Source organism: Cydia pomonella, chromosome 1 (genome assembly GCF_033807575.1).
Source record: "Cydia pomonella isolate Wapato2018A chromosome 1, ilCydPomo1, whole genome shotgun sequence".
Lineage (NCBI taxonomy): Eukaryota > Metazoa > Arthropoda > Insecta > Lepidoptera > Tortricidae > Cydia > Cydia pomonella.
The window spans coordinates 31,041,141-31,067,252 of NC_084703.1; the positions used below are offsets into that span (position 1 = coordinate 31,041,141).

A 26,112-nucleotide genomic window follows, 5' to 3' on the forward strand; every position below is an offset into this window, starting at 1 on the left:
TGCTCATTCCCGCACGCGTGCGGGAAAGTAGGACCTTAAATTTGTACTGTAATATATATTATCGCTCCGTCTGTGATGGGCTTTCGATGGAAAAATCGTGTTGTTCGGAAGTCTGTGCCCAGCATTGCGATATGTGCGTGTTTGCGACTTTGCGCTGAACTCGAGGAGAGGTGTGCTGTGCGCTCGCGGGTCGCCGCCGCACGCGAGCAGGCGACTCAGGCGAGCATGAGCACTCGTGTCGTCGCCCCGCCGGCCCGCCGCCGTGGCGCTCCAGCCTAATGTCAGTCCGGGACGGCGCTCCAATGCGGGCGCACGCAATCTGCGCGCAATCGACTACACCGCGAACGCGTACTCACACCACCAATTAAAACGTATCGTTCTCGATAGGATATAGTGTGAGTGTGAACATGAGGTGCTTAGTGCTGGTCCTGGTGGCGCTGGCGGGGGCCCGGGCCATCGCCGCGGCGGCCGCTCCCTGCGCCCTCTCGGAGGAGTTCTTCCTGAGGCATAATGTATCAGCTGATGATAGCGATGGACCAGGTGCGGATTGTATATAAACACCTTATTTACGTACCACCCAGTCGAGTGGCTATAAATTTGATTTACTCGTAACTATTTAAATTTATCGCCGTGAGGCATCATCACATTTTGTAAAATTTTAATAATACAATTGTACCTACGTAGTTGCCTATATTAAATAGGTATTTCTACTATTACTTATACCTATTGAATGGTTTGTACTCACACAATAGTTACCCACTTACCTATTTTACTTCAGTAAAGGATGTTCGTATGAGTTTTCTTGTCGTATGTAGGTAATGTAGTACCTATATCAATAACCTATACATATACCCCAATCCTAGGGGTTTATTTATCTCCACATAAGAGATATTTTATTTGCGTGTTTGTAAGCAGGTATGTACTATTTCCTATGGGCTTATGCACAAATCACGCAAGGGTCGATAGGGGGCGGAGGGGGGTTATAAGGAGACCTCACGTATATTTCTCTACAGTGAACGAAACTAAGAAAAAATATCTACCACTTGGGTAGATATTTACTAGTAGTAGATACTTTTCCTCGGTTTCGTTAAACATGAATGTTCACTTCGCACTCTGAATAGCGACTCTATTTTACGAAAATATAAAAACATATAAACGAAAATATAGACTTAACGAAAATAGAAAAATAAACAAGATTTACTACATACAATACTTACTATAAATCTAAAAATTAGGTCTAATAAAAAATTTAAAAAATACACTTTCGGTTATGCACAAGCCCTAATCTGCCGAGTCCTGAAATTTAAATTTCATGGTACGTAGAGCTTTAAAAAAATCTGTAGGTACCTATAGAGCTCTTCTAAATTAACTTTGAGCTGACTTGGAAATGATGTAGTGTGGAGGTTCCAATGTAATGTAAGTCATATTTTTATAAGAATTAAATTAGACGTTTATGGTGATAGGTACTCCTTTGTCACCCCAAAGTCTGCAGAATTAGCTTGGTCCGATTTTAGGTTACCAACTACATACTTTGTTTTTGGGAATAGTTATACTGCTCACGCAGCGGCGTACATGAGCGTATAATTCGCGAAAGCGAAGCAGCGAGCTGCGGCGCGGCGCGGATGAATCAATCCTTTGATACCTATGGAAGTGTCCTACGTGAGCGATCTCGTTGCGAACGCAAATGCCGGGGGCCGTCGCGTCGCGCCGCGCCGCGCGCATATTTAATTGAGGAAAAATAGATAAGAAGGGGATCTTATAAATGTATTTACACACTGCGCTCACTGTAGTGCCTCATGACCTTTTTCGAACCTGGCACGGCACGCTGCCGAGTGCCTAGACTCTAGAGTCAGACATATGCTAGAGCTAGACTATCCTTAACTGGGTGCTGCCAATGTGACAATCTCGTCGATACGACAACGAAACGCTTTGTGTCTCTCTAACCTCTCTATCACTTTTCCATATTAGTGCGACAGTGACAGTTGCGTTTCGTTCGCCACGGAGCGTAAACGAATGGCATGTTGGCTACACACTCTGATGCTGTTACGTCTTTTAGACCGACGCCTGGGTACAAGTCCTATACATATGGGTACCTAAGTACTATTCGATTGTGTCAGATGTTCCCTTTTTCTGACGAGAACGTAGAGAGTTATACTTACGTTTATTAAGTAGTGTTTACAACAAAAATATCAATCATTTCGTTGAGAGTGATGATGGAGTACCATCCTACTTAGATGCTCCTATTTTACAGTTAGAAATAATAATAGGCCAAAAGCATGGCGGACCATGCTTAGTGCAAGAGTAGAGTTCTCGACGTTAGTTGCCCGCCCGTCAGATATTAATAAGATCATTAATTAATTAATCAGAAAGAATAAATGGACAAAACAAACAAAAAGGCAATTTTCGCAGCACTTACGTCTTTTAAAAAATAATGACTTTTTTAGTGTGAGACTTACTTAATTTTATTACTTTTTACTTTATAAAAAATAATAAATTTCAATGTTATTGAAAATTCATTCCTTCAAGAGAGTTAAAATGGGGTTCAAAATATTTTTTCAAACAACTTATTACAACTTGGAACACAAGAAAAATAATTTCAGCGGTTTGGAAAAAAATTTTTCGCGCCCATAATAACAATGACTTTAAAGTCATTGTAACTGTTAACAGTTGTATTCTGGATCTTACTCAACCTTTAGGTACTGCAGCGGTGGTAGTGCCGGACTGCCGGAGCTGGACGCTGAAACTGTCACTGGCAATTTCGGATAGAACTTTCTGATCGTGACAGTAATGCGGTAACCAGTGCGGTAACCGCCACTGTCAACAATTACCGCTGAGCGTTAACGCCGAAGCAGTAATGCTGCTGCAGTAGTAATCTAAATGTCACCTTTAGTAAGTAGGGTTCAGTGTGTCGTCCTTTAGGTATAAGTACAAAATCCTAAAAAGTGAGTAATATAAAATCAGTGAAAACTTTACCCAGAGGTGTTTTGGGTTGGCTTTTACTTTGTACATAGCAGGCAGTGTATTGGCTAGGACACATGTTGTGAGGTGGGTGGACAGGTACTCATGAGATGAGGTAATGCGCGCGTGTGGTTTACAAGGTTGACCTGCCGTGCGGGTCGCGCCCGCTGGCCGGCGGCGGCGCGCAGGAGTCGGGTTGCAGCGCGGTCGTCCGTGTTCCGCTCTACTTCCGTACGCTGACGTCTGTTCCGTTTTCTATTCCGGGGGTGTTTATTTGTTTCGGATAAAAGCAAACAAACAAATCTGTTGACATACTTAAATGTTATTAAGGGCCCTCTACAACCACACTCGTGAGCGAATGACGAAGCGAAGCCGCAAACGTGAGTGCAGCGTCGATTACGCAGATTGTTCACGCCTTCGCGCCTAGTTCCGCGTGACGCGAAGCGCGAACTTGCCAGACTTTACACACTACGAGTATTTTCGCTCACCTGTGGCAAGAGATATACAATTTATTATATTGAGATATTATGCTAAGCGGCTATATATGGAAAAATAGCTACAACACGTATGATGCCTTAGGTAACTGTCAGTTAAACTCGATCAGCTGATGTTGTTCCGCCATCTTGGCGAGAAACAAATTGTCGAATAATCCGAGTAATACGTCAACGTCGCTATATGTTCTCTCCGCGAAGTCTGAGTGGGGCTTTAGAGATTTTAAAGCGAGCTCTTGTAAACCTATTTGCAACTTACATTCTTAGCATAATCGCTAAAAATTTCGTCAACGAAGTTGATGTAATTTTTTTGTGGTTATTTAAGTCGTAGAGTAATACTGACATTTAATTCTAATATAGTAGTTGATGAATCAGCTTGTGTATTGATAATGTAAGGTAGAGATCTCATACAATCGTAATACCTATTACGAGTGTTGATTACGACACGAAAAAACATTAATATAGGCAACTTGTAATAATTGATTTGAGAAATTATCTTTTGGCTTTAGGGAGTTAGGTTAATTATTAGGTGTCAAGTCGCAAGTAGAGCAGCAGCGGACGTATGCAATGATGAATTTTTGAGACCTATCCCTTCCGAGTCGCTTGAAAGCTACTTAGAGGAAAGTCGGTAAAAATGAAGTTGTAGTTTCGGGCACGGTACACGGTACCGCTACGAGGCGGCAGCGGGCGAGGCGGCGGCGCGAGGGGTGAATGGCGGCGCGTAGGCTTTGTTGGTCGTGCTTGCATTCCTCGCCTGGGAACCGGGAACAGCCCCCCGCCCGCCGCATTCCTGCCCTCTCTCACTTTCATTGTTCCCGCCGGTGCGGGAGGTCGCACTCGCGATCCACCTACGAAACCAGTCCCCGCAGGAGGAAGGCTCGGCGGTCGTCCGCACAATACACGTCTGAGTAGCTATTACATTACTCGAGCGCCTATGTATGGAGCTACTTTAATCGCTTTATGATTTTTTAGCACGTGAGAACATTAAAGTATATTTGGCAGAGGTAGTATATAATCCTGACGGACAACGGCGCGAGCATGGCGCGAGAGCTGCTGCAATGAATTTTGATTCATTTCGGATGGCCGGAATGCCATTGTGGGTCCGCGACCGGTACCTGCGCTGCGCCGCCGCTCGCAGGTACAGCGCTCGTTCGAGTTCATTCTTCGCCGCGCGTGACGTCTTCATGCTGACTCAAAATGTCCAATTAACATTCCAAAATTATTCAATATTTACGTTGTTATTTCGTGTTGCGATATATCAATATGGATGTTAATAATAATAGATATAATAGAGGTAGTTGATCTTAAATATCATGACTCATACGACTCATACAAACACTTCAAAGATCTGTTCTGTAGATAGAAAATTAGGCTATAGAGGAGAAGTGACATGAAGGAGCCAACTCTGTAATGGCCACTTGAATTATACTTATTTGGTAGTTTCTGAATAGTTAACATAACTTGGTAAAAACAGCAGCACAAGTTTTGGTTACAACAACCATCACGTTGAACAAACGACGGCCGGTTTGGCCTAGTGGGTAGTGACCCTGCCTACGAAGCTGATGGTCTCGGGTTCAAATCCTGGTCAGGGCATTTATTCGTGTGATGAGCATGGATATTTGTTCCTGAGTCATGGATGTTTTCTATGTATTTAAGAATTTATACATATTTAAGTATATATTATATATATCGTTGTCTAAGTACCCTCAACACAAGCCTTATTGAGCTTATCTGTGGGACTTAGCCAATTTGTGTAATAATGTCCTATATATATATATATATACATAAAAAAACATAGCCACCGTGTCTAACGGCAGATAGGCTTAAATCTATCAAAACATAAATATTTATGATTTTTTTTAAACTAAGTCCGCTACCTAGTTGAAGTGAATCTTTCTCGTACCTATTACTTGACTTCTAAAAATATAATCTATCATCATACAATTAGCACAAACACGGCTAGTATAGGTACCCACATCATCTTATTCCGGATTTCCGTTGACCATTACCTAAATTGTTTGGTCTTCATGTTCGGTACCACTTCACATCAATCACGTACACCAAACTTCTGGTATCGGTAGTTCCAATTCACCAAATGGCGCTTTAACATACCTACATACACGGTGGTTTTTTAAAGTTCGTTAATTTCAAGGGTGCATTCCTGGGCTTAAATTAAGTAACTTTCTCAAAGAAATCGGTATTCTAATTCACTCCATTTTAGAGAGAATTAATGGTTTATTTTATCTGATAAGGCCCCTACGAGCGTGTACACTTGCCTTAGGACCTGTTTACATATTGATTAGTGTGTAGTGTTTGGGTGTCACTACGCAGTTTAGGTATATTTGGCCGGCGCGCCTCCCGGGCAGGCGTATAGCAGCGGGCTGCCACTCGGCTCGCACGATCACGATAGTCGTGTCAGGTGGCGCTCGCGCAAATTAGAAAATACGCAATGGATTTGAAACCTAAATCTCGATCTAATCCGTATAAAAGATATTGTTCTGTTTACTGATGTCTGAATAAACGGAAGAACAAGGAAGCAGATATAACATTTTTTTAAATTCTGGACGATATTGAAAGTTAAGTCATTTTGATGAATTTAAACTTTAAACCATAACATAAATACTCATTAATCAAATTCGATAACATTTTGATTTGTTTTATTTGCATAAAACTAAAGCGCTTTAGAGCAAATTAAAATGAATTATGCATTCCTAAGCTTAGACTAGGTAAATACCTACTTCTAAGAATTTTTATAGGTAGACACATATATCAACAACAATGTATCACAAAATGTTAAACAAGAAGGTACCTACCTATAATTACGTCGTCAAGTAGGTTGATGATTGATATAGTCTAAGAGCTAGTGACCTTTTCGCGAATCGTACTTTCTTTTCAACAATTTCGACATTCACACAACAAAACATATTTTTCACCACACCCGCTCGTACAGGCTGATTTTACCCTTTAAAAACAGTGAGTAAAGTTGCATTTTATCCTCTAGAGAGTTAACGTAATTAGATTTTGATTTGTTGTTCACGCGTTAATTAGCTTCTTGGATAGACTAATAATACTTAAACGATTATTTTGAATAATAAATATTACATATAATTAATATTTATTACATGTAATAAAAATTGTTGCAATTAAAACAAATTGTAGTTTCCTCGCATAGGTGTGGTTAAATAGTTATTTATTATACAAGGGGGCAAAGTTGTTGTTTAACTTCTTGTTATTATATAAGGACCCGAGGCAGCGAAAGATTTCAAAATTGATCCACGAGCGTAGCGAGTGGTTCAAATAGTGGAATTTTGAGCGTGTGAGGGCCTCGAAGCACGAGAGGTTGAACAAATTTTGCCACCGAGTGCCTTCTCAGGAAATAAATGAGTATGTTCAAAAATTAGGGATTGCATTTACACACAATTTTAAGCACCATTTACACGGAAATCCTCGAAGTGAAATATTTCAATTACTGCAAGAGATTCATTTACGTAGGTAATTGCCATATTCGTGTTTCCCTGCGGAATATTTATTAAGATTGTATATTTTCAACTCTGAGATTTAATAATCGAACTTTTAAATTTGAGATAAATCAATCAAATAATACTTAAAAGTAAAACAATTCAAAGATAATGTTGTAATAAACACATTTGATTTTTGTACCTATTTGTATTTTATCTCAGTTAAACGCCCATCGGTCCAATAAACTAACTTAACTAGACTATGATTATGGCGCGTCGTCTTGGAAGCAAGCGTAAAGGCGGCGGCGCCCGATCGGTTCGCATTTCTTCTTTAGTTCCCGGAGTCCTTACTTAGTAAAAGTTAAAATAGACATCCTTAATTTATTGAATATTGGTTGCCCAGAAACAATATTAGGAACTGACCGACATATATTTCCGTGAGATGAGAATCAGACATACTATCTCCGGATAAAAATTTTATGTTTACAGAATCAACGTTTGTAATTCCTACAAAATTATTTACCTTAAAAATAATTAGTAGGTATAGGTACAAAAACTTGTCAAGTGACAACCCTGTGCCGGCACTCACAGCTGGGTCATAAAACTGCGGCGCGCAAAGAAGATTCACGGTTCGTGCGCGGTTATAAGTTTCAATTTTGCTTGCAGGCGGCGAGTATAGGTATAATTTTATACCTAAATCTGACTTTTGTGAAGGAGTGAACTTTCTGTACGGTAGTACTATTAGTTATTCTGTGGTATGACTTTATACATTTGCTACTAAACGCAGGTACTATCTCGGACGAACGATATTTGAAATTTCATTGATATGTCATAGTTTTCAATTGTTTGGTGGATTTATATATATTGTCCGTGTAACAACAATGCTATTAATTACTTTTTCAACACACTTGCTCAAAACGACGTTTTTATTCCACCGATTTTTGGCTCATAAACCTAGATATTAAACACGCGTGCTTTTTCAGTATATTATAACCCTTGTTGCTCTTCATTATATTATCCGACTGAGTTAAGAAGGTAACTGATTGCTAATAATATGCATGGAAACGGAACCTTCTTAATTTGGTCGAGTAATATATATTTTTTTAAATAAACTATTAGTTCAAATGTTAGTTAAAAGAGGTTTTTCACACCAAACATAATTTGTGGATTAAATTATCTCGTAAATCACATTAATGAATAAACATAACATTTTATCGATTTGATCTCCATCCGTCGAATAGAAATACGAAAATATTAGCTTTTTTACATTTTTAAAATTGGCTGTTTGTCGATTTCGTTCGCGCCTTTGCCTTGCGCGCGCATTAAAATCGTGCGTAAAAATAATAACGCTCCAGCCATTTTCCGTATTTGTCATAAAATTGGAATAGTTTTGCATGTTTTTAGTTTATATATTGTCGAAAATAAAAAATGTCATTTTCAAGCATTGGAAATGAAGAACACATAAAATTTGACGCTGCCAGTAATACTAATAGAGGCAAGAGCCGAGAACGATAGCCTTTTACCATCAAAATCGGGTGAAAAATAATTGGCGGAATATGAAACTTTTATTCAATGGAAAATTAGCAAACACGTCCAGTGTTTCTTGGAAAACGTGTTGGTAGCTTATTTCAATGAACTGACGAATAAGTGCCTACAAGCCCAGCACGCTTTGGTGAAATTATTCGATGTTAAAACTGTAAGCCACCATTATGAAAACTGTACTTTTGCTGTTTTGACAAAAAAATCTAATTAATAAGTTTTTTCCTCGCAAGTGTGTTGAAAAACGTCGTATGAAACGCGTGTGCATTGGTCATTACCCACATCGGCTTTCTTATTGCGCGCTCGCTTACAGCTCGCGCGCATAATATCGCCTCGTGTGTAACTTAGCACACTTGTCTCATAATGTACTATTTACGAAAGATAAAAAACTCAAGAGTAAACATATTATCAGAGGTAATTTGACTTATGACAGTTATGACAAACTGTGACACTGGAATGGCGGATGGTTTTAAAGTGTGCGTGTAGACGAGTGATACCACGTAAAACATATTCTCCCTGACGTAAAAATTATAAAAAAAAATGCACTGCTTTATGTTTGACAGTAAATGCGTAATGTTGCATAATTACTTTGTACAAACATTATTTAAAATAATAATATTTAGCATCGGGATGATATCAGTTCGTTTTTTTTTTAATTTATACATATAACTTGAAACATATCTTTAAACCATAAGTTTTAAACATAAAAATATGTTGCAGATCGGAAAATATGATAAATTATGATCGAAAAAGTATAAATATCCTGAAATATTTTTTAATCAAATATAGACTAAATTAATATCTACGTAGATATATGCTTTTATAAGTCTTAACACATGCGCACCATATCTACGGACTCAAATTACATGCACCACGTGCAAACACTTATAAAATCATAATATTTAACATTAGATGAAATCAATTGTTAAAAGACATTAGAGATATCTGATTTTGAACAAAAATATAATATAAATAACAAAGGTTTACTATCAAATATTAGTCATAAAAGTATCTTTAATCTCATTTTTTTCGGGAAATTACCATACGGACTTATTTTGAAATTCGCAATCAATAATTTATCCATTTATCTAAATAATCTTCTATAAGTACATAACGGGTGATCACAGATCACCCGAGGCAGAGGCAGGCCAAAAACGAGATGGCGAGACGAAAGACTAATGAAAAGTTATCCCATCTCTTTTTTTCGTCCGATCTGTATAATTCTTACAACACTTGACCACGCATGTCGGCATAAGTATTTTATATTTTTCTTCCACCAATTTACTCAAATGACATGTCGATCCGACTGACGGCAAATTGGTGGATGAGGGCATAGAGATAACTGTCAATGTCTGTGTGTCACGGGTAAATACTAGGAAATTGGTGGATGATGGAATACTCGTTGTGTTTTACCGATACTCCGTCCGCAGAATTATTAGTCCAAGAAAAAACTGATCTACGCCATTCAGTTTCTTTAAATGTATTTAGTCATAACCCAAAATTAACGGAGTTTAAAAAAACGCTGTGTATATGGTGTATACAATACAAATAAGGTTTGATAAATTCCTTCAGCTTCAGTTCCTCACGGTCCCATGCCAGACCAGACATACTCGTATCATTAAAAAATATTTTTAAGTACACTAGTTGGTTTAAAAATTAAGGTGTCAGATTTCCCGTGCGTGTGTGAACCTCCTCCTTTTTGAATTTGGAAGTTGGTTATGCATAACAGGATTATTCCCACTAGAAAATTCCCACTAGTTACCACCAACTTATAAACTAACAAATCAGTCAAAGACCGATTTTTTTATCACTTTTTAAGGCAATTTATTGAAACAGTAATCGACTTAGAATGAAACGAATAACTAATTAGCTTATAATTAATTCGACGTTTAATTAATTATTGATAAAGGAACTCTATATTTATACTGTTTTTATTAGTATTGAATGCTAACCAAATTTTGGTGGTAACTACTGGGGAAAAAAAATCCCACCTTTTACCAGTGGTGACTACTGGGAAAAAATCCCAGTAGTTACCACCAAACCAAGTTGGTGGTAACTAGTGGGGTTTTTTTTCCCAGTAGTTACCAGTGGTAAAAGGTGGGAATTTTTTTTCCAGTAGTTACCACTTGGTGGTAACTAGTGAGAATAACCCGAATAACAGACCATTTGTCCTAAATTGACGTTTTAAAGCGATAAAGTGATATTGCAGTATTGGCATAGATACAAAGAAAGCCGTTTGCAGCGGCTGAGTGCCACCGGTTGGCCGCGGCCCGCGGTATTAATTAACAGCGATAAGGCGCCGAGCTAATTATTCTCGTAGTCCAGACATTTACTGGCCGCTCCCGAGGGGTTATCGCCGTGTTACACTCGCGATTCCCCGTTCAATGCACGCGTTTCTTCTCCACTGTTCTAAACTAGGTAGTCAATTGCCCATTTTAATTAAGTACTCTCGTTGAATGTACGAGTACGTACATGCAGTGACAAGTAATTACCTACTACTTAAAATATGACCTTTATCAAATTTAAATTTCATTTAAAAGTCCATATCTGTTTTTAGGGTTCCGTAGCCAAATGGCATAAAACGGAACCCTTATAGTTTCGCCATGTCCGTCTGTCTGTCTGTCTGTCTGTCTGTCTGTCTGTCCGAGGCTTTGCTCCGTGGTCGTTAGTGCTAGAAAGCTGAAATTTGGCATGGATATTGGATATATAAATCAATAAAGCCGACAAAGTCGTACAATAAAATCTAAAAATTTAATTTTTTTTGGGTTCCTCCCCTACACGTAAAGTGGGGGTGAAATTTTTTTTTCGCTTCAACCCTAGAGTGTGGGGTATCGTTGGAAAGGTCTTTCAAAACTAATAGGGGTTTTCAAGAAATATTTTTTGATAAAGTGAATATATTCGGAGATAATCGCTCCGAAAGAAAAAAAAATGTGTCCCCCCCCCCTTTAACTTTTGAACCACAGGTCCAAAAAATATGAAAAAAATTGTGGAAGTAGAACTTAAGAAAGACATTAAATGAAAACTATAGCGGACATGATCAGTTTAGCTGTTTTTGAGTTATCGCAAAAAGTTTTCCCTTCATAGTAAAAAGCCTTATTTTAATTAGGACTGATTATGCAAATTTGCCTATTTGTTTAACTCAGGTGAAAGGTAGCGTTTCATCCCTTGGTTAACAATTTACTATACTTTAAGCTCCAGTTTAGCTTATTGTGACGGAAGAGTAACTACGGAACCCTACACTGAGCGTGGCCCGACATGCTCTTGGCCGGTTTTTTATAAAGTATTTAATATGTATATTATAAGGTTGAGAATTTAATGCTGGTGTGAGTCTCGGGTTGGGGTCCGCTACGAAGCGGTGCTCCGCGCCTGGGGCTTCCCGAGTCTGGTTACCGGCGTGACGTGACTCAGCCACCATCCACCGACATCACACCGACTTATTCACTCAATCGATAACTAATATCTACATACATATACATAATTATCCTTTAATTACACTGTTTACTATGTACAAATTGACTTCAAGTTGCACTGAATTTACTAGCTATTAACTTTTTACATACTTCGGTTCCAGTTCTGATTTTCATTGTTATTTCCTAGATTCGCCTCTTAGTAACGATAGAATTGATTTATTTCCTATGGCGCTATTTTTTGGAGTAAAACCCACTGAACATCATTGTAGCTTATTAAAAATACTAGATAAATCAGATAATGCGCACCACATCAATAAATAAATATTAGGAGATATAAAAGATACATATCTACAGGAAAAAATATTTATTAAATGATAAAGGTAGAGAACTGGAGTCGATAATAGGTCCTACTTACTTAAATACAGGAGCATATAGCTCTAACGACTCCACCCTGGCCTGCCGGCCAAGGCCAAGCAGAGAATCCTGTAGCACCCACTCTCCTTCGAGTGACAGAACTCCCCAGGAGCACTGGGGTACGTGGGGTCGCTACTTTCCAACAGCTCGGCACAAGCTACCCTGCGTTGACTGATTGCACTGGTAAAAACAGCGGCCGATGGGGTCGTCACATCCCTATGCCTTAATCATATATCTTATAAGTAGTACTTATTATTATAGGTTTCCATACCGTGTAGGATGAAGATTATGAGAAACGACATTTTGTTATAAAAGTTTAATGCCTCCTTTACGTTTACTTACATTTTCGTCTCTTTAAACAATACACCCCGTTTTAATAGTCGGAAACAAACGACCCTAATGTACCTGCACGTGCGTACCTGCCCGGCTTCCCCCGCACTCCCGTCGCACCTGTCATAAAGCGCTTCCTTTACTGTCATGCCAGCTTAACGCTAGGAGCCTTAGCACTTAACTTTTAAACAATTATATTATTAAATTTTTTGCACATTTCTCGGAGGTGGTAGCCAGCCGTCGTAATCTTTTGAATAGAATTTGACAAAACATAGTTTCCCGAGAAACACAAAACAGTTTGGTAGCTAGGAGGAATATAATATATTGGTGACCTACTTAACTAAAGATTAGTAGGGGACAGATATTCGGTATGTAGCTCGCACTCGCAGAATGCATATGCCGCTGCGGATTAGGTTAGGTACACTGCCTAAAGGGCCGCTTGACTGTCACCGTAGAGCGAACATATCCACTACTTATAACTCTTATAAGGTTACCTACAAGAGATCAGCGGTAATAGCCGGTGCGTTGCCCCAGGAAGTGATCCATTTCCATGTCACAGACAATTTGGTAAAATTGAATAGATCCAACAATTTGTCAATTTGATAATACGAGTATGTACCTACTATGGTCATTTACTATGGGTATTGATTTATAACTTTATGAGTCGTGGAAACACCTTGCTGAGTGGGAAAGATAAAATTAATGATTCACATAACCTATCTATTTTTAATATAAAATCTTAGTTACTACCTACATAAAAAACAATCAAGAATCTACTGATATATAATGCTAAGTTACTAAGAGTCTGTCTACCTACTCTAGGTACATCCTCGGCTTAGCATATAGCAAGCCATTAAAATTCATATCATTATTCCACACTAATGCATCCTGTATTAGGTTTGACATTGCTTTTGCTCGGTTAGATCTGATTCGAACAAATGTCTGTTAAACAGTCTGATGGATTCGTTAAGAAGACGGCATGTTGCAGTCGGTACAGGACTACGGGCACTCAGGATACATGTCAGACGACGCGGGGCCGGAGCAGAGGGCATACCGCAAATATCGGATATAGGAATTTTGTTATCTGCCTCTTTATCGCTCTTGCATATTAAAGCCCTAAATAGACGAAAGACGAACGAAGTGCTTATTAGCGGTGGACCTTCAGCGCAGTAATGGGAGGCCCTCAGCAGTATGAGGAAATTTACTAAGTAAATTGATATTATAGACTTCACTAATTTTGCTATTCTTACAAGTCATTAAAAAGCATAAGAATACGAATTACCCAGGTACATTTTCACTTAAAGATTTCCAATGTTCTTTGTCTCATTGCTTATCTTACATGAGTAGTAGACAATGTGTTCTACCTATTGTATTGAATAATGTACATGTATTTAACATAACTTAGAGTAAAATGTTGACAACGTTTTAATTGAAGAAAAATGCGTGATATACAGGCTAATAGTTGACTTGATTCGCACTTGCCTGTTAAAATAATACGTAGACGTGTATTAATATATTAACAGTGCCAGTTACGTCATCGGCTAAAGAAGACCATATGTGCGGTCATTGTTACGTGCGTACTCCTACTACCTAATAAGTCAAACGTAGTCAACATAAGCATGAATTAGATCAATCCATCGTTAAATATAGATAATAAAAAATACAAATAGAAGGAAGTATAGAAAAGTAATTACTACATTTCTCCACAATAGTCGTGAAAAGCTGTTTATAATCACACGGATGAAAGTGCAGAGTAGTAGTAGTTAAGATAAGATGTAAGGTGACATTCGGATGGCAACTACGGCTGCATTCCTGTCGCGGCGTTACTGCTGAGTGCTGCGGGCGCCGGCACTGACATGATGAAATGAGTGACGTTCAGATTTGCATTACTGCTGCGAATAGAACGTTCAATCCGTCACTCATTTTGCAAGGTATTGACAGAGGGCCAATATTCGCGATAGTGAAAAACTGTAGTATCTTAAAAGATTATAATACATTGGTAGTACACGTACATACGTGAGAATAGCGTGCCTGAGCAGATAGGTACAGGTACATTCGTGTATTCAAATAAGTTTGTTATATTTCAAATGTTTGTGAGAGCACTCGCCGCTCTAAATCCGTTGCCCTGCCCCAATAAGCCCGTCGTTTTAGCGTCGTTACATGTTGTGATAAACGGGCTTATAATTTGACTAACTTTGAGTAACGGTGAATTTATAATTTGACTGGCAGGTCACATCGGAAACAGAAACGTACAGTAACAGTTTTAACGAAATGTTGAAAGAATTCGTCAGTATATTGGCTTGATTGTGACATATTTGTCCCATGAAAAACATTTTCATGGGACATATTTGTCCCATGAAAAACATTTTCATGTTAAATGTTGCTAAGACGATACCATAAGGCTCGCACTGCCAAAAAGTTATCAGATCTCTTGTAGAGCCAAGCTTTTAACTCTATAAGCCCTAACTTCACGAACTCTATACCTCAGTCAAAATATATGGCTTGGCAGTTTCGCTACCGTCAGTACCGTCACATGGGCGTAAGGTGAAAAATATATTCATTATTCATCATTTTTAGGGTTCCGTACCCAAAGGGTCAAACGGGACCCTATAGGTATTACTGAGACTCCGCTGTCCGTCCGTCCGTCCGTCCGTCTGACACCAGTCTCATGAACCGTGATAGTTAGCCAGTTGAAATTTCTACAGATTATGTATTTCTGTTGCCGCTATAACAACAAATCCTATAAAAACAGAATAAAATAAATATTTATTTCTAATCTCGAGGTTCTCATCCAATCACCGAAGTTAAGCAACGTCGGGCGGAGACAGTACTTGGATGGGTTACCGTTTTTATAGATAATGGTACGGAACCCTTACTGTGCGAGTCCGATTCGCACTTGGCCTTTTTTTTATTATTCAATACTTCTTGTGGTAACGAAACGGCCAAGCCACATATTTTGACTAAGGTGTAGAGTTTGTGAAGTTAGAGCTTGTAGAGTTAGAAGCTTGGACAAGAGACCTGATAACTTTTTGGCAGTGCAAGCGTTATGGTTTCGTCTTGGCAACATTTTACATGAAAATGTTTTGATGGTATTTCACTTCTTTTTGTAAGTCGCTTAAGACAAATTTTCATCCCCTAATTTAAAGGTAGATTTATTATTAAAAATCCTGAAATACATATCTCTTTTATACAATCTGTTTTTTTTTTACTGATTCCTCATACAAACTTTAACCCCGTTTTTTCACTAAAGCCCTTTTCCGCCCCCCTTTTCACCTTTACGGGGTGATTTTGGGAATGAGAACTATTTTACACCCTTCCCCATAACAAAATCTATCTACATACCAAATTTCTACTAACTAAATCGATTCGGCGGTACTTGTTTCCCCATACAAAATTCCACCCCTCCTTTTCACCCCCTTAGGGGCAGAAAATTACCTACTAGTTTTTGATTTTTTGTTTGTTTGTGTACTAATACTATCCTACATAACAAATTTCAGCTTCCTAGGACTTTGGGAAGTACCCTAAGGGTTTTGATGATCATCAGTGAGTGAGTGAGTCAGTGTCTCAGTGACGTAATCGGTTTTTTTAGATATTAATAAAATCCAAAGTTTTAGATATTAATAGAGAGCTATGTAATTGAATTTTTTGTGCTTAATAAGTCCACTATTGATTATATCCCGAGAATTTTGTTTATCTGGTATAATTCAAACCCAAAGTTACGAAAGTTCAAAAAACCGACGAAGCGCTTCGAGAAAAGGTAGGTAGTAGTACCCTTGCGCTTCGCTTTGCTCGTTTTGGCGGTTGTTAAAGTAACTAATATTGGATCAAGGCAACAGTAATGTGTAGCTATGCACGAAGTAGGCTGGTAGGAGTAGGTCGGAACAGGAGTGCATTGTAGCTGTCGAGCGAAGTAGCATGCATCAGAGAATTCAGAGATAAGTCCGCGGCAACGAGATCAGCGGCAAGTTCCACGCATCTCGGCGGCGACGCCTCATTAAAATTTGCATTATCTGCAGCCGGCAGCCGCGCCGCACTCAGGTGCTCGGCCGCCCTGCGCTGCGGAACTGTTCACAAGGTTGCAAATTTCCTTTGCCATGCCACATTTATTTCTAAACTAGGAACCGATTGCAACGACGAGCGATGCGGAGAGGATGCCTAGAACAAATGCATTTTATATTTTGCTAATTATAATTAGGATAAAAGAGTGCCTCTAAAGCTTCATAATATTATATGATCACCATACGAGCCAAAGGCCGCGTTGTTCATTCGCGGGATGTTATAAATACCTAGTGTTCGTTTCAAAATAATATATAAGGTACATGAGGCATATAAGGCGCGGCGGGTAACAAGGCCCAGCATTCAAAAAAACTTATTACTTACATAAAAAGTAAACCGACTTCAAAGGGGATAAAATAAAATATTATCCTTTTTAGGGTTCCGTATCCAAATGGCAAAAAACGGAACCCTTATAGATTCGTCATGTCCGTCTGTCTGTCCGATTATGTCACAGCCACTTTTTTCCAAAACTATAAGAGCTATACTGTTCAAACTTGGTAAGTAGATGTATTCTATGAACCGCATTAAGATTTTTACACAAAAATAGAAAAAAAAACAATAAATTTTGGGGTTTCCCCATAGAACTGAAACTCAAAAAATCTTTTTTCATCAAACCCATACGTGTGGGGTGTCTATGGATAGGTCTTTAAAAATGATATTTAGGTTTCTAATATCATTTTTTTCGAATCTGAATAGTTTGCGCGAGAGACACTTCCAAAGTGGAAAAATGTGTCCCCCCCCCTGTAACTTCTAAAATAACAGAATGATAAAACTAAAAAAAATATATGATATACATTACCATGCAAACTTCCACCGAAAATTGGTTTGAACGAGATCTAGTAAGTAGTTTTTTTTAATACCGTAAAACCACCCATCTATAGTCCAAAGCTCCCAACTATGGTCCACAAATTCTTTTTTATGGTCCAAAAACTCAATTTTTCTCGTTCAGGTGTGTATTTTACTATATTTTTGTAGTTCTAAGGCAAAGTATGTTTATAAATGGAAGGTAAAACTAGGAGTAAACCACAAGGAACATTGGTATAGATACTTAATTTCCTTTTGAACTTGTGGACCATAGTTGCAGTATTGGACTATAGTTGGGTGGTTTTACGGTACGTCATAAATGGTACGGAACCCTTCATGGGCGAGTCCGACTCGCACTTGGCCGCTTTTTTAAATATATGCGTTACCAACTGATATGTTTGAAGTCGGTACCAAGCCAAATGTTGAAGTATACCATGATTTTGGTGCGATTCAATAAGGATGCGGCTACATAAGTATGTACAAAACGTTGAATTGCCTTACATCACAGCAATGAACATATACTTTCTGTAGGTAGGTACTTAAGAACACACGGTCGAACCTTCTTAGCGCAGTCCATACCATGTTTGTACGGACTGCGCTAAGAAGCATTATATGAGCATAAATCCAATGCGTTTATTTGGCGTCGCAATTATTAAAGAGCTATTTTTACTAATTTTCGAACTGTCCATAGCACGCAAGTGTGGAATTGAGAGTGAGTTATTTCCAGTCCCTTATCCAGGGAACTTCATTTCAAAATATAAAACAATTCAAGGACCTTCTTCAAGGCTCAAACTTTTTACCTTCATGTCAAATTTTACCTAAATCAATTCAAATGTCCAGCCAAATATAAAGGTAACAGAGAGACAGATAGAATTAATTCCACTTTATATCCTGTTACTACAGTTGTAGTATGATTTATAGACATAAAGCTGATTATTTTTCACCGGTATTGTTAATATTTGGCTTGGCAACGACTTTAAACATATCAGTTGGTAACACATATACGTAAAAACCGGGCAAGTGCGAGTCGGACTCGCGTACGAAGGGTTCCTTACCATTATTTATAAAAACAGCAAAAAAATATGTTTGTTGTATGGGAGCCCCCCTTAAATATTTATTTTATTTTGTTTTTAGTACTTGTTGTTATAGCGGCAACAGAAATACATCATCTGTAAAAATTTCAACTGTCTAGCTATTACGGTTCATGAGATACAGCCTGGTGACAGACGGACGGACAGCGAAGTCCCAGTAATCCCGTTTGACGCTTTGGGTACGGAACCCTAAAAAGGATAATATTTTATTTTATACTTTTTGAAGTCGGTTTAATTTTTTTTGTAAAAAGTTTTTATTTTACCATTTTTAGTTATATTGTTAAGAGCTTATGAGTGACGCGTGACGCATGAATGAATCATAATCATATTTTACACTAAGTTCGTTAACTTCAATAAATAATCAATATTTTCTTCGAGTCCGTCTGGGAAATCAATCCTGCCGCTACTTGCTCCAAATCTATCCTCCACCCCGCCAATGACCCAAATCCTCAACCGTCCGATCACTCAACCTCACAGCACATCCACCCCTGATCACTGAAACCCTTGACCCTGAACCACCAAACCTTCAACTGCCATTCCCCGACCCCTCAACCCCAGACCATTTAACTCCTAATCCTAACCCCCAATTCCTCGACCTCCGACCCCCGACCACTCATCTCCTACCCCCCAATTTCTTAACTTCCAAGCCCTTAGTCCCCGACCAATCAACTCACCGCCCCATCAACCCCGTAAACTCTCAAACCCTGAGTCAAGCCCCAACCCCTCAACCCCCAACCTCAGACCCCCGTCTACCTCACAAACCTCCACCCTTACTCCTTATTTCCAACACTACCTACATCAAAAATCATAATACACCCAATTATAAGAGGGAAGTTCCACATATCGCCCGTGGTCTTCATAATCAGTAAGTAGCCTCACCACGAGTTTGACACTGACATATTCGCTAGCGTACCTTACTTTCTATGCATCTCACTCGTACTGGCACCCTATTAGTGCGAGCGAGATGTATAGAAAGTAAGTTACAAACACGTCAGTTAATACAGTTGCAATACATCAAATTGGTAGTTTTCGAGAGGAAATGCTTGAGTTGCTTAAGAATACAGTGGAATCACCATACATGTGCCTTTAAAAATTGAGGCGTTCCCTCAATTCCTCGTGGATTCCATCATCAGATCAGAACCAAAAATATTGTAAGACCCTCTTGGAGGTAACTTCTTTCAAACAAAAAGAGAATTACTCAAATCGGACCACGGGTGTCGGAGTAAAATAAAATAAATAGTCAGAGAACATACTACATTAAAAATATCATCATCAATATCATCAAAAAATCATAATCATCAGATCCATTTCCTTAAATTGATGGTTTTTGAGAAAAAATGCTCGATTTGCTTAAGAAAACACCCAAATCGCCATACACGTGCCTTTAAAAAATTAGGAGTTCCCTCAATTCCTCATGGATCCCATCATGAAAAGTGGAATCCAGAGCGTTGCGAGGGTTTCAAGGCACGAGGGTTAAACAAACTTTGCCTCCGAGTGAAACACAAAAATTTTCACCACACCAATGCGAGGAAAATACTAACTATGAAACACCAAAAAAAAAAACAAACCGAATCAAATCCAAGTCAACGTAATAAAAATAATCACTCAAAATCATCATTTAAAAGTCAATACTACCAGTTAATTTATGAAAACAACTCAAATTTTGCATCTGATTACTTTGCCCCACATGTGGATAAAATGCAACTTTCTCATTAGTTTTTGAACAATCAAGGGGGCCTTTACCAGTTGGTGTGGTGAAAATGTACGTAATGGTAGGTAGTGTTTCAATGTTATTCGACTTATTGATTCTTTAAAACGTCTTGAGTTCAATAAAGCCCAGAAATGTACATTAAGTGAAAATAAAATAAGAAAAAAATCGTTAAAAGTTTATCTTAAAAAAGCTTTAACTAATGAAGATTTAATTTTGTTTTCAGCTTTAGATTTATACAAATAACAATATTGTAATTTGTATAATAAAACAAAAACAATCAAAATCAAAACAATTAATTGCTGGAAATAATTAAAATCTGTTATCACTGTCAAAATTTGCATTTTTTTGCCTTAATCCTGCTGGTGTTCAATAAGTATATAAAAAAACTTAATTAAATTAGAAACATACATTTCGTTAGCTTTACATACTAGCCTGATGATTTTAAAAAATATATCATTTCAAATTAAGGTGAGTCTTGTATGCCTCACCTTGTTTATTGAAACCTCCCTTGAACCCTCGGAACAAAAGGATTCTTTGATTACTTATTCAGTAAGGTTCATATTGCTATTTTTCATATCATGTGATTTTGCAGTTCTTTTATATTATTTAAGACGAAAGTGGAGGACCCGCGCGATATCGCCTTTTCATACAAACGTAGTCCTCATTTTCCTCTCTGGATATTAACATTATTGAAAATATATTGACACAATTTGTTGTAGATACGAGTTTATCAACCACAGCTACGTTACGTTTTTTTTTTTCGTAAATTATCATGATTGGATTATAAGAGTTCGGAGCATTTACAATATGTAAACAATCGAAGAAAGGCAAATGTAGGGGTATAGCTATGTTAACTATATCAAATTATGTAAAAATATTTTCCTTAATGTCAATATCCCGAGAGTAAGATGAGGACTACGGTTCTATGGAGAAGCAGACGGGGGTAAGATAAATATCGTTTCAGATATGACCAAACTAATTGTGTAATGGCTTATAAACTAGATACTTAAGAGAAAAGGGGACCGCTTCTACATACAAACGTAATCCCCATTTTCCTCTCTGGATTAATATCCAGAGAATGAAATGGTAATACGTTACAGAAAATTAAATTGTTTTGTACACAATGTGAATAATTGCATATTAATCATAGCTATGCCCCTTCATTAGATTAAAAAATATATTATTATTACGTACCAGAATTACCTACAAGCATTTAATAATTTATAAGTCTGGAATTGGTTTTTAGCTCCTAACTTTTATAATAACTAATAAATCAAAAAAATCAATCTATAGCTATGGACAATAAACTGTGTAAAAATACTGTATCTATTTCAATATCCACAGAGAAAAATGGGGACTACGTAAGTATGGAGAAGTGGTCCTCCACTATCCTCTAAACTATTCATTACAGAGTAATCATACCTACATACGGACGGACAGACGGACCGACTACATGCCGTATTTGATATGTATATTTTGGCTATGGAACCCTAAAAACGACGCTATCCGCAGGCAATAATGCTCTGCAGGTAATACCTGTAGCTTATAGCGGTTATTTATGGTATGACTCTGCTTGATTGCCAATACCGAAAAGTAAACTGTCAGTGTATATGTATATAGCTCTTCATGTATATTGTTAGGTTATTACCGCGCATGTATTACGTCCGTAGGTAACGGTGGGCGCGGCGATGATTGATGGATGGGAAATAAAGATATTCTGGGAAAAAGTGGCTATACTAGTTTGTAATATATACCCAATATAGCAAAGTACCTATCCGTAGAGCTTGTTCATTTTTGCCAATCCACATTTGTAAATTGAGTAATGCATGAGACATTTCGGAAGCAGCTCGAGGTTACTGTAGTTTGCAGTATGATGTCGACTGCCGAGCGCCGCGCGCCGCGAGCGCGAGCCCCCGCGCGGGCCTGCCGGCCGCCGGCGGCGCAATGCGGCTCAAATGCACAATATGTAGGTATCTATTTGCATCTGTCGTGTTTAGATAGGCTGGAGTTAGAGCATAGGTTTTAGGGTTGAAATCTAATATCAGCCGCCCTGCTTGATATTATAGCATCGGTATTTTTAAAAGGGAATTCAAATATCAGCCCTGGCAATGACTTATCACGGTCGATGCGACGTGCCTTCGCGTTAATTTCATTTAAAGTTAAAATATCAGTCCCTTTGGACTTTCTGCTTTCTGTATTCTACATATTTTGTAGTAACTGGACACTTGGACAGTGACAGACTTAATTTGTGAGAAAGTAGACCAGAAGATTATAGAAAAGCCAGCGGGCCCGCTCTACGAGTGAATCACAAGTAATTTACTATTTTTAAACCCCTTCTTATTTTTCGAGCCCATTTTCGTGGCTGATATAAGGTGAAAGTGGCTGATATTAGAGCATTTCGTCCTCACTTAATAAAATAAATCATAAAAATAAACTGCCGTGTTTAAATTTAATTAAGTTATGTGATTGAATACAACGACTTTACTCGCGGTTAAAGTCAGAAAAACACTTTGGTAATATTAGGACACTTCACCCTACCTGCTATTGAAATTAGTTTAGTTGTGGAACGATAAATTATTTACAGAAACAATTAGGCAATACTGTCCTGTATATATAATCAAATAATAAGTCATTTAGGGGTTGTATTAGTTTTTAATGTTAGCTAGGTTTCATTAAATTCGTAATAAGTAGGTACCATTGGTAGTAGTTCCACGTAGTACTTAAAAACAGTCGTCTTCTTTCCGTTTCGGGCGCACAAGTGTCCAGTTATTTTGCACAGGAATTTTCTTATGTTTACTAATTTTAATAGCTTCCTGCTCTACCTTAAAGTTGTTTTCATTCCAGCCATGGGTCAGTAACTGTCATTCATGGCACACAGATCAATCGAACCAAATACATGCAATATCTATCAACACGTGTCAGGTTTATAAACGGAGCTGTGGGTACGTTTGAACGCGCCGCGATCGTGGGACTGACCGCGTCCGAAACCGTTTGTCGGCCGACACTGATTGAAATTGATAGCGGGAAAACTGTCTTACACCTCGACTACGGCCGATCACCCGGATAATAGCTGGCTTCCATTTTATCCGATATTCAAATACAACCATCATTTATATGGTTCGGTGGGTACCAAAATCTTAGACAAGTTAAAATAATTTGTTTGATGCCAAACTGCTTAAGTCGTAAATGATCTACTCTACTTGAAGCTTTTGTTTAGTTAAAGCTCTTAGTAAATAAACTATTGCAAGCTATTGCAAAGGTATGTGTCTAGTGTATCTACATACATGCCCACAGCTCAGGTCGCATCACACAATTTAGATGTGATCTAAAGTGTTTAGTTTTAAAGTATATTGTTATAATACGAGTATGAATGTTAGTTTTAAGGTATTTATGGGCCACTAGTTGCCTGAAAATATTTTCTTTCATTAATTCATTAGCCCTAGCACATTAGTCTAGAAACTATACTAACGCCTGACTCACCTTTTCGACTCTAACATTATTTAATTTCGGTTCCATACATACTAGAGATAGGCCGAATATTCGGTATTCGGCAAGTTGTTTACATAAAAAATAATGCCCATACTTTGGGCACTATTTGGGCTATTTTTGGACATTATTTCTTTGGTTACGATGAAATTACATCATTAAATTTGGAATCATTTAAGCCCATACAAAGCGCCGCGCCTTACGTCAGATAGTTATTAAGAGCCACACGAACCCGTTACCATAAAGCCGCTCCCATACAATCGAAGTTACATTATCATTTTAAAACGTCATGCTTGCATATGATTGGGCAAACAACTTTTCCCAAAGTATCACATCGCAAACTATTTTACTCAGTATCATTTGTCTAAATAACTTTATAGTAAGTAATACTCTTTTTTGGCAAGTTATTGTTTAACAAATAATTACTTTCACTTACATATTTTATTTTACCAAGTCTTATTTAGTCAAATGTATCGTTTGGCATAACTTACTCTTCCCAAGCATGAAAATATCATACAGCATATGGATGTTTATTTCATCTTGGAAAAATAATTTACTCTAACAGTTTGTAACCTACTTTCGGTACTATAACGCAGTTCATTTTTGTTGGGGTCAGGGTTCTAACCTAACTTAGCCCTGTTTTCTGTTAGCAGTTCTAACCGAACCTAACTTATCAATGATTAATGGTACTTAATAATACAGCAAGCTGTTTCTTTATTTCGCAAGAAAATATATTTCTGCCATTTGTGCAACAAAATATTCTCCTTATCAAAAATGTTTATGAACACTTCATAGGATTAAAGCGAAAACAAAGCCGCGGACGGACAGACAGACGAACATAGCGAAACTATAAGGGTTCCTTGTTGACTACGGAACCCTAAAAATGACAGCGGACAGGAAAAACAGTGATTAGTGATTGCATCAAAATGACATCGCAGCGCATTCTCGGAACTAGCAATTGTTTAACAGGCTTGATGAATGTGAATAAAGTACACAGAGTGTACCTGAAAACAGAGCTAATACTTATTCGTAAATAATATTCTACCATGCACACGTTTTAATATACGAATTAGACAATTATTCCTGTTACTTTTACTTAGTGATGGATTAAAAAAAATGTACGGCTAAAGTGGTGTAGCTTGGTCGTCAGCAGACCCGGTCTGCTGCCCGTCAAAGACTCATTTTCATACCTGATCCTTTAGGTAAGTAGTACATGTCCTTGGTGGAAAATAAATGACGAATCAAACCGACTCTATGCTCCTACGCAGTTGCACCACTTCAAATAATACTTAGGTGTTTAATGGTACCTTAACTGCTATACGGAAATGAGTTGTGTTGTGTGCTGCGTCTGTTAACTAAATGATAGATAATAGTGTTTAAGGCTAATAAACTAAATTATACATAAGTTCCTAAGTAGATAGGTAGTAGGTGCCTAATTCGACGAATTACACATGTAGAACGGTTAGATTTAAAAGTGAGTAAGAATAATACAAGCCCAAAATTGGGTAAATAAGTGCTTATAGGCCTATTTTTGCGAAATTAAGCAGTAAGTAGCAAGGTATGCCGTTTTAAATGCTGCGTTATGTTATGAACTTTAAACCCGTAACATGAGATGACGTTTAGTTAATATAACGATTTGTGGAACGAGGACAGTGAATAGACGCGAGACGTGCGTAATCATAAGTAGAAACGATTATGTTTCTGTGCATATATTCAATATTATCCTTTGACCAAGCTGACACAAACATACGAGTAGTTTATTCAATACCTACAGTACCACCTACTGACATTTCGACGACTGCACATAATTATGATTTCAAAAAGTATAGATCAGCATGTCTATGACTGCCTTTTTTACGTGATAATTCAGCTATGCATATATTGAATATGTTACCGCAAAAACTAGTTTTCCGTGTCGCCACAGTGAAAACGGGTTTTCGCTAGTTAAAACTAGTCTTCTCAAAGTGAGCCGTACCAGCCATGGTGAAAACTAGTTTTAACTGGGATATTTCAGTCTTTTGCCTTCCTTGGTAGAAACTAGTTTTGTCTAACTCAAACATTTTTTTTTGTGAAATTTTGTTTTTAATAGCCGATGCACATAACACAAGAAGAGGGCTCAAAATTGCTGCCATAAATTGAAATAGCAATTTTTAAGCTTCGAACAGTATCGATTCGAATCCTGAGTGAGACTTTTGCTCGATAGAAAAAAATCACGAATATAGGTTAATAATAATAATGCACTTTAAAAATATGTAACAAATTATCCACAAAAGCAAAAAATATTAATATTGCTACTAAAAATCGGAAATATCATGTTTAAGGAAACGTATCAATTTCTGTTTTCTATTTAAACGTATAAAAGTA

At 37.8% G+C, this 26,112-nt stretch overlaps 1 protein-coding gene across 1 annotated transcript in view; it reads left to right on the forward strand.

Annotated features, from left to right (window-relative positions):
• Positions 1–224: 224 nt before the first annotated feature.
• The window catches only part of LOC133519371 (division abnormally delayed protein), a 98,679-nt gene continuing 72,791 nt past the window's right edge, over positions 225–26,112 (forward strand). The window contains exon 1 of the mRNA XM_061853428.1: positions 225–540. Coding sequence (XP_061709412.1) covers positions 408–540 — 133 coding nt within the window. The 5' untranslated portion in view covers positions 225–407. The remainder of the gene's footprint in view (positions 541–26,112) is intronic.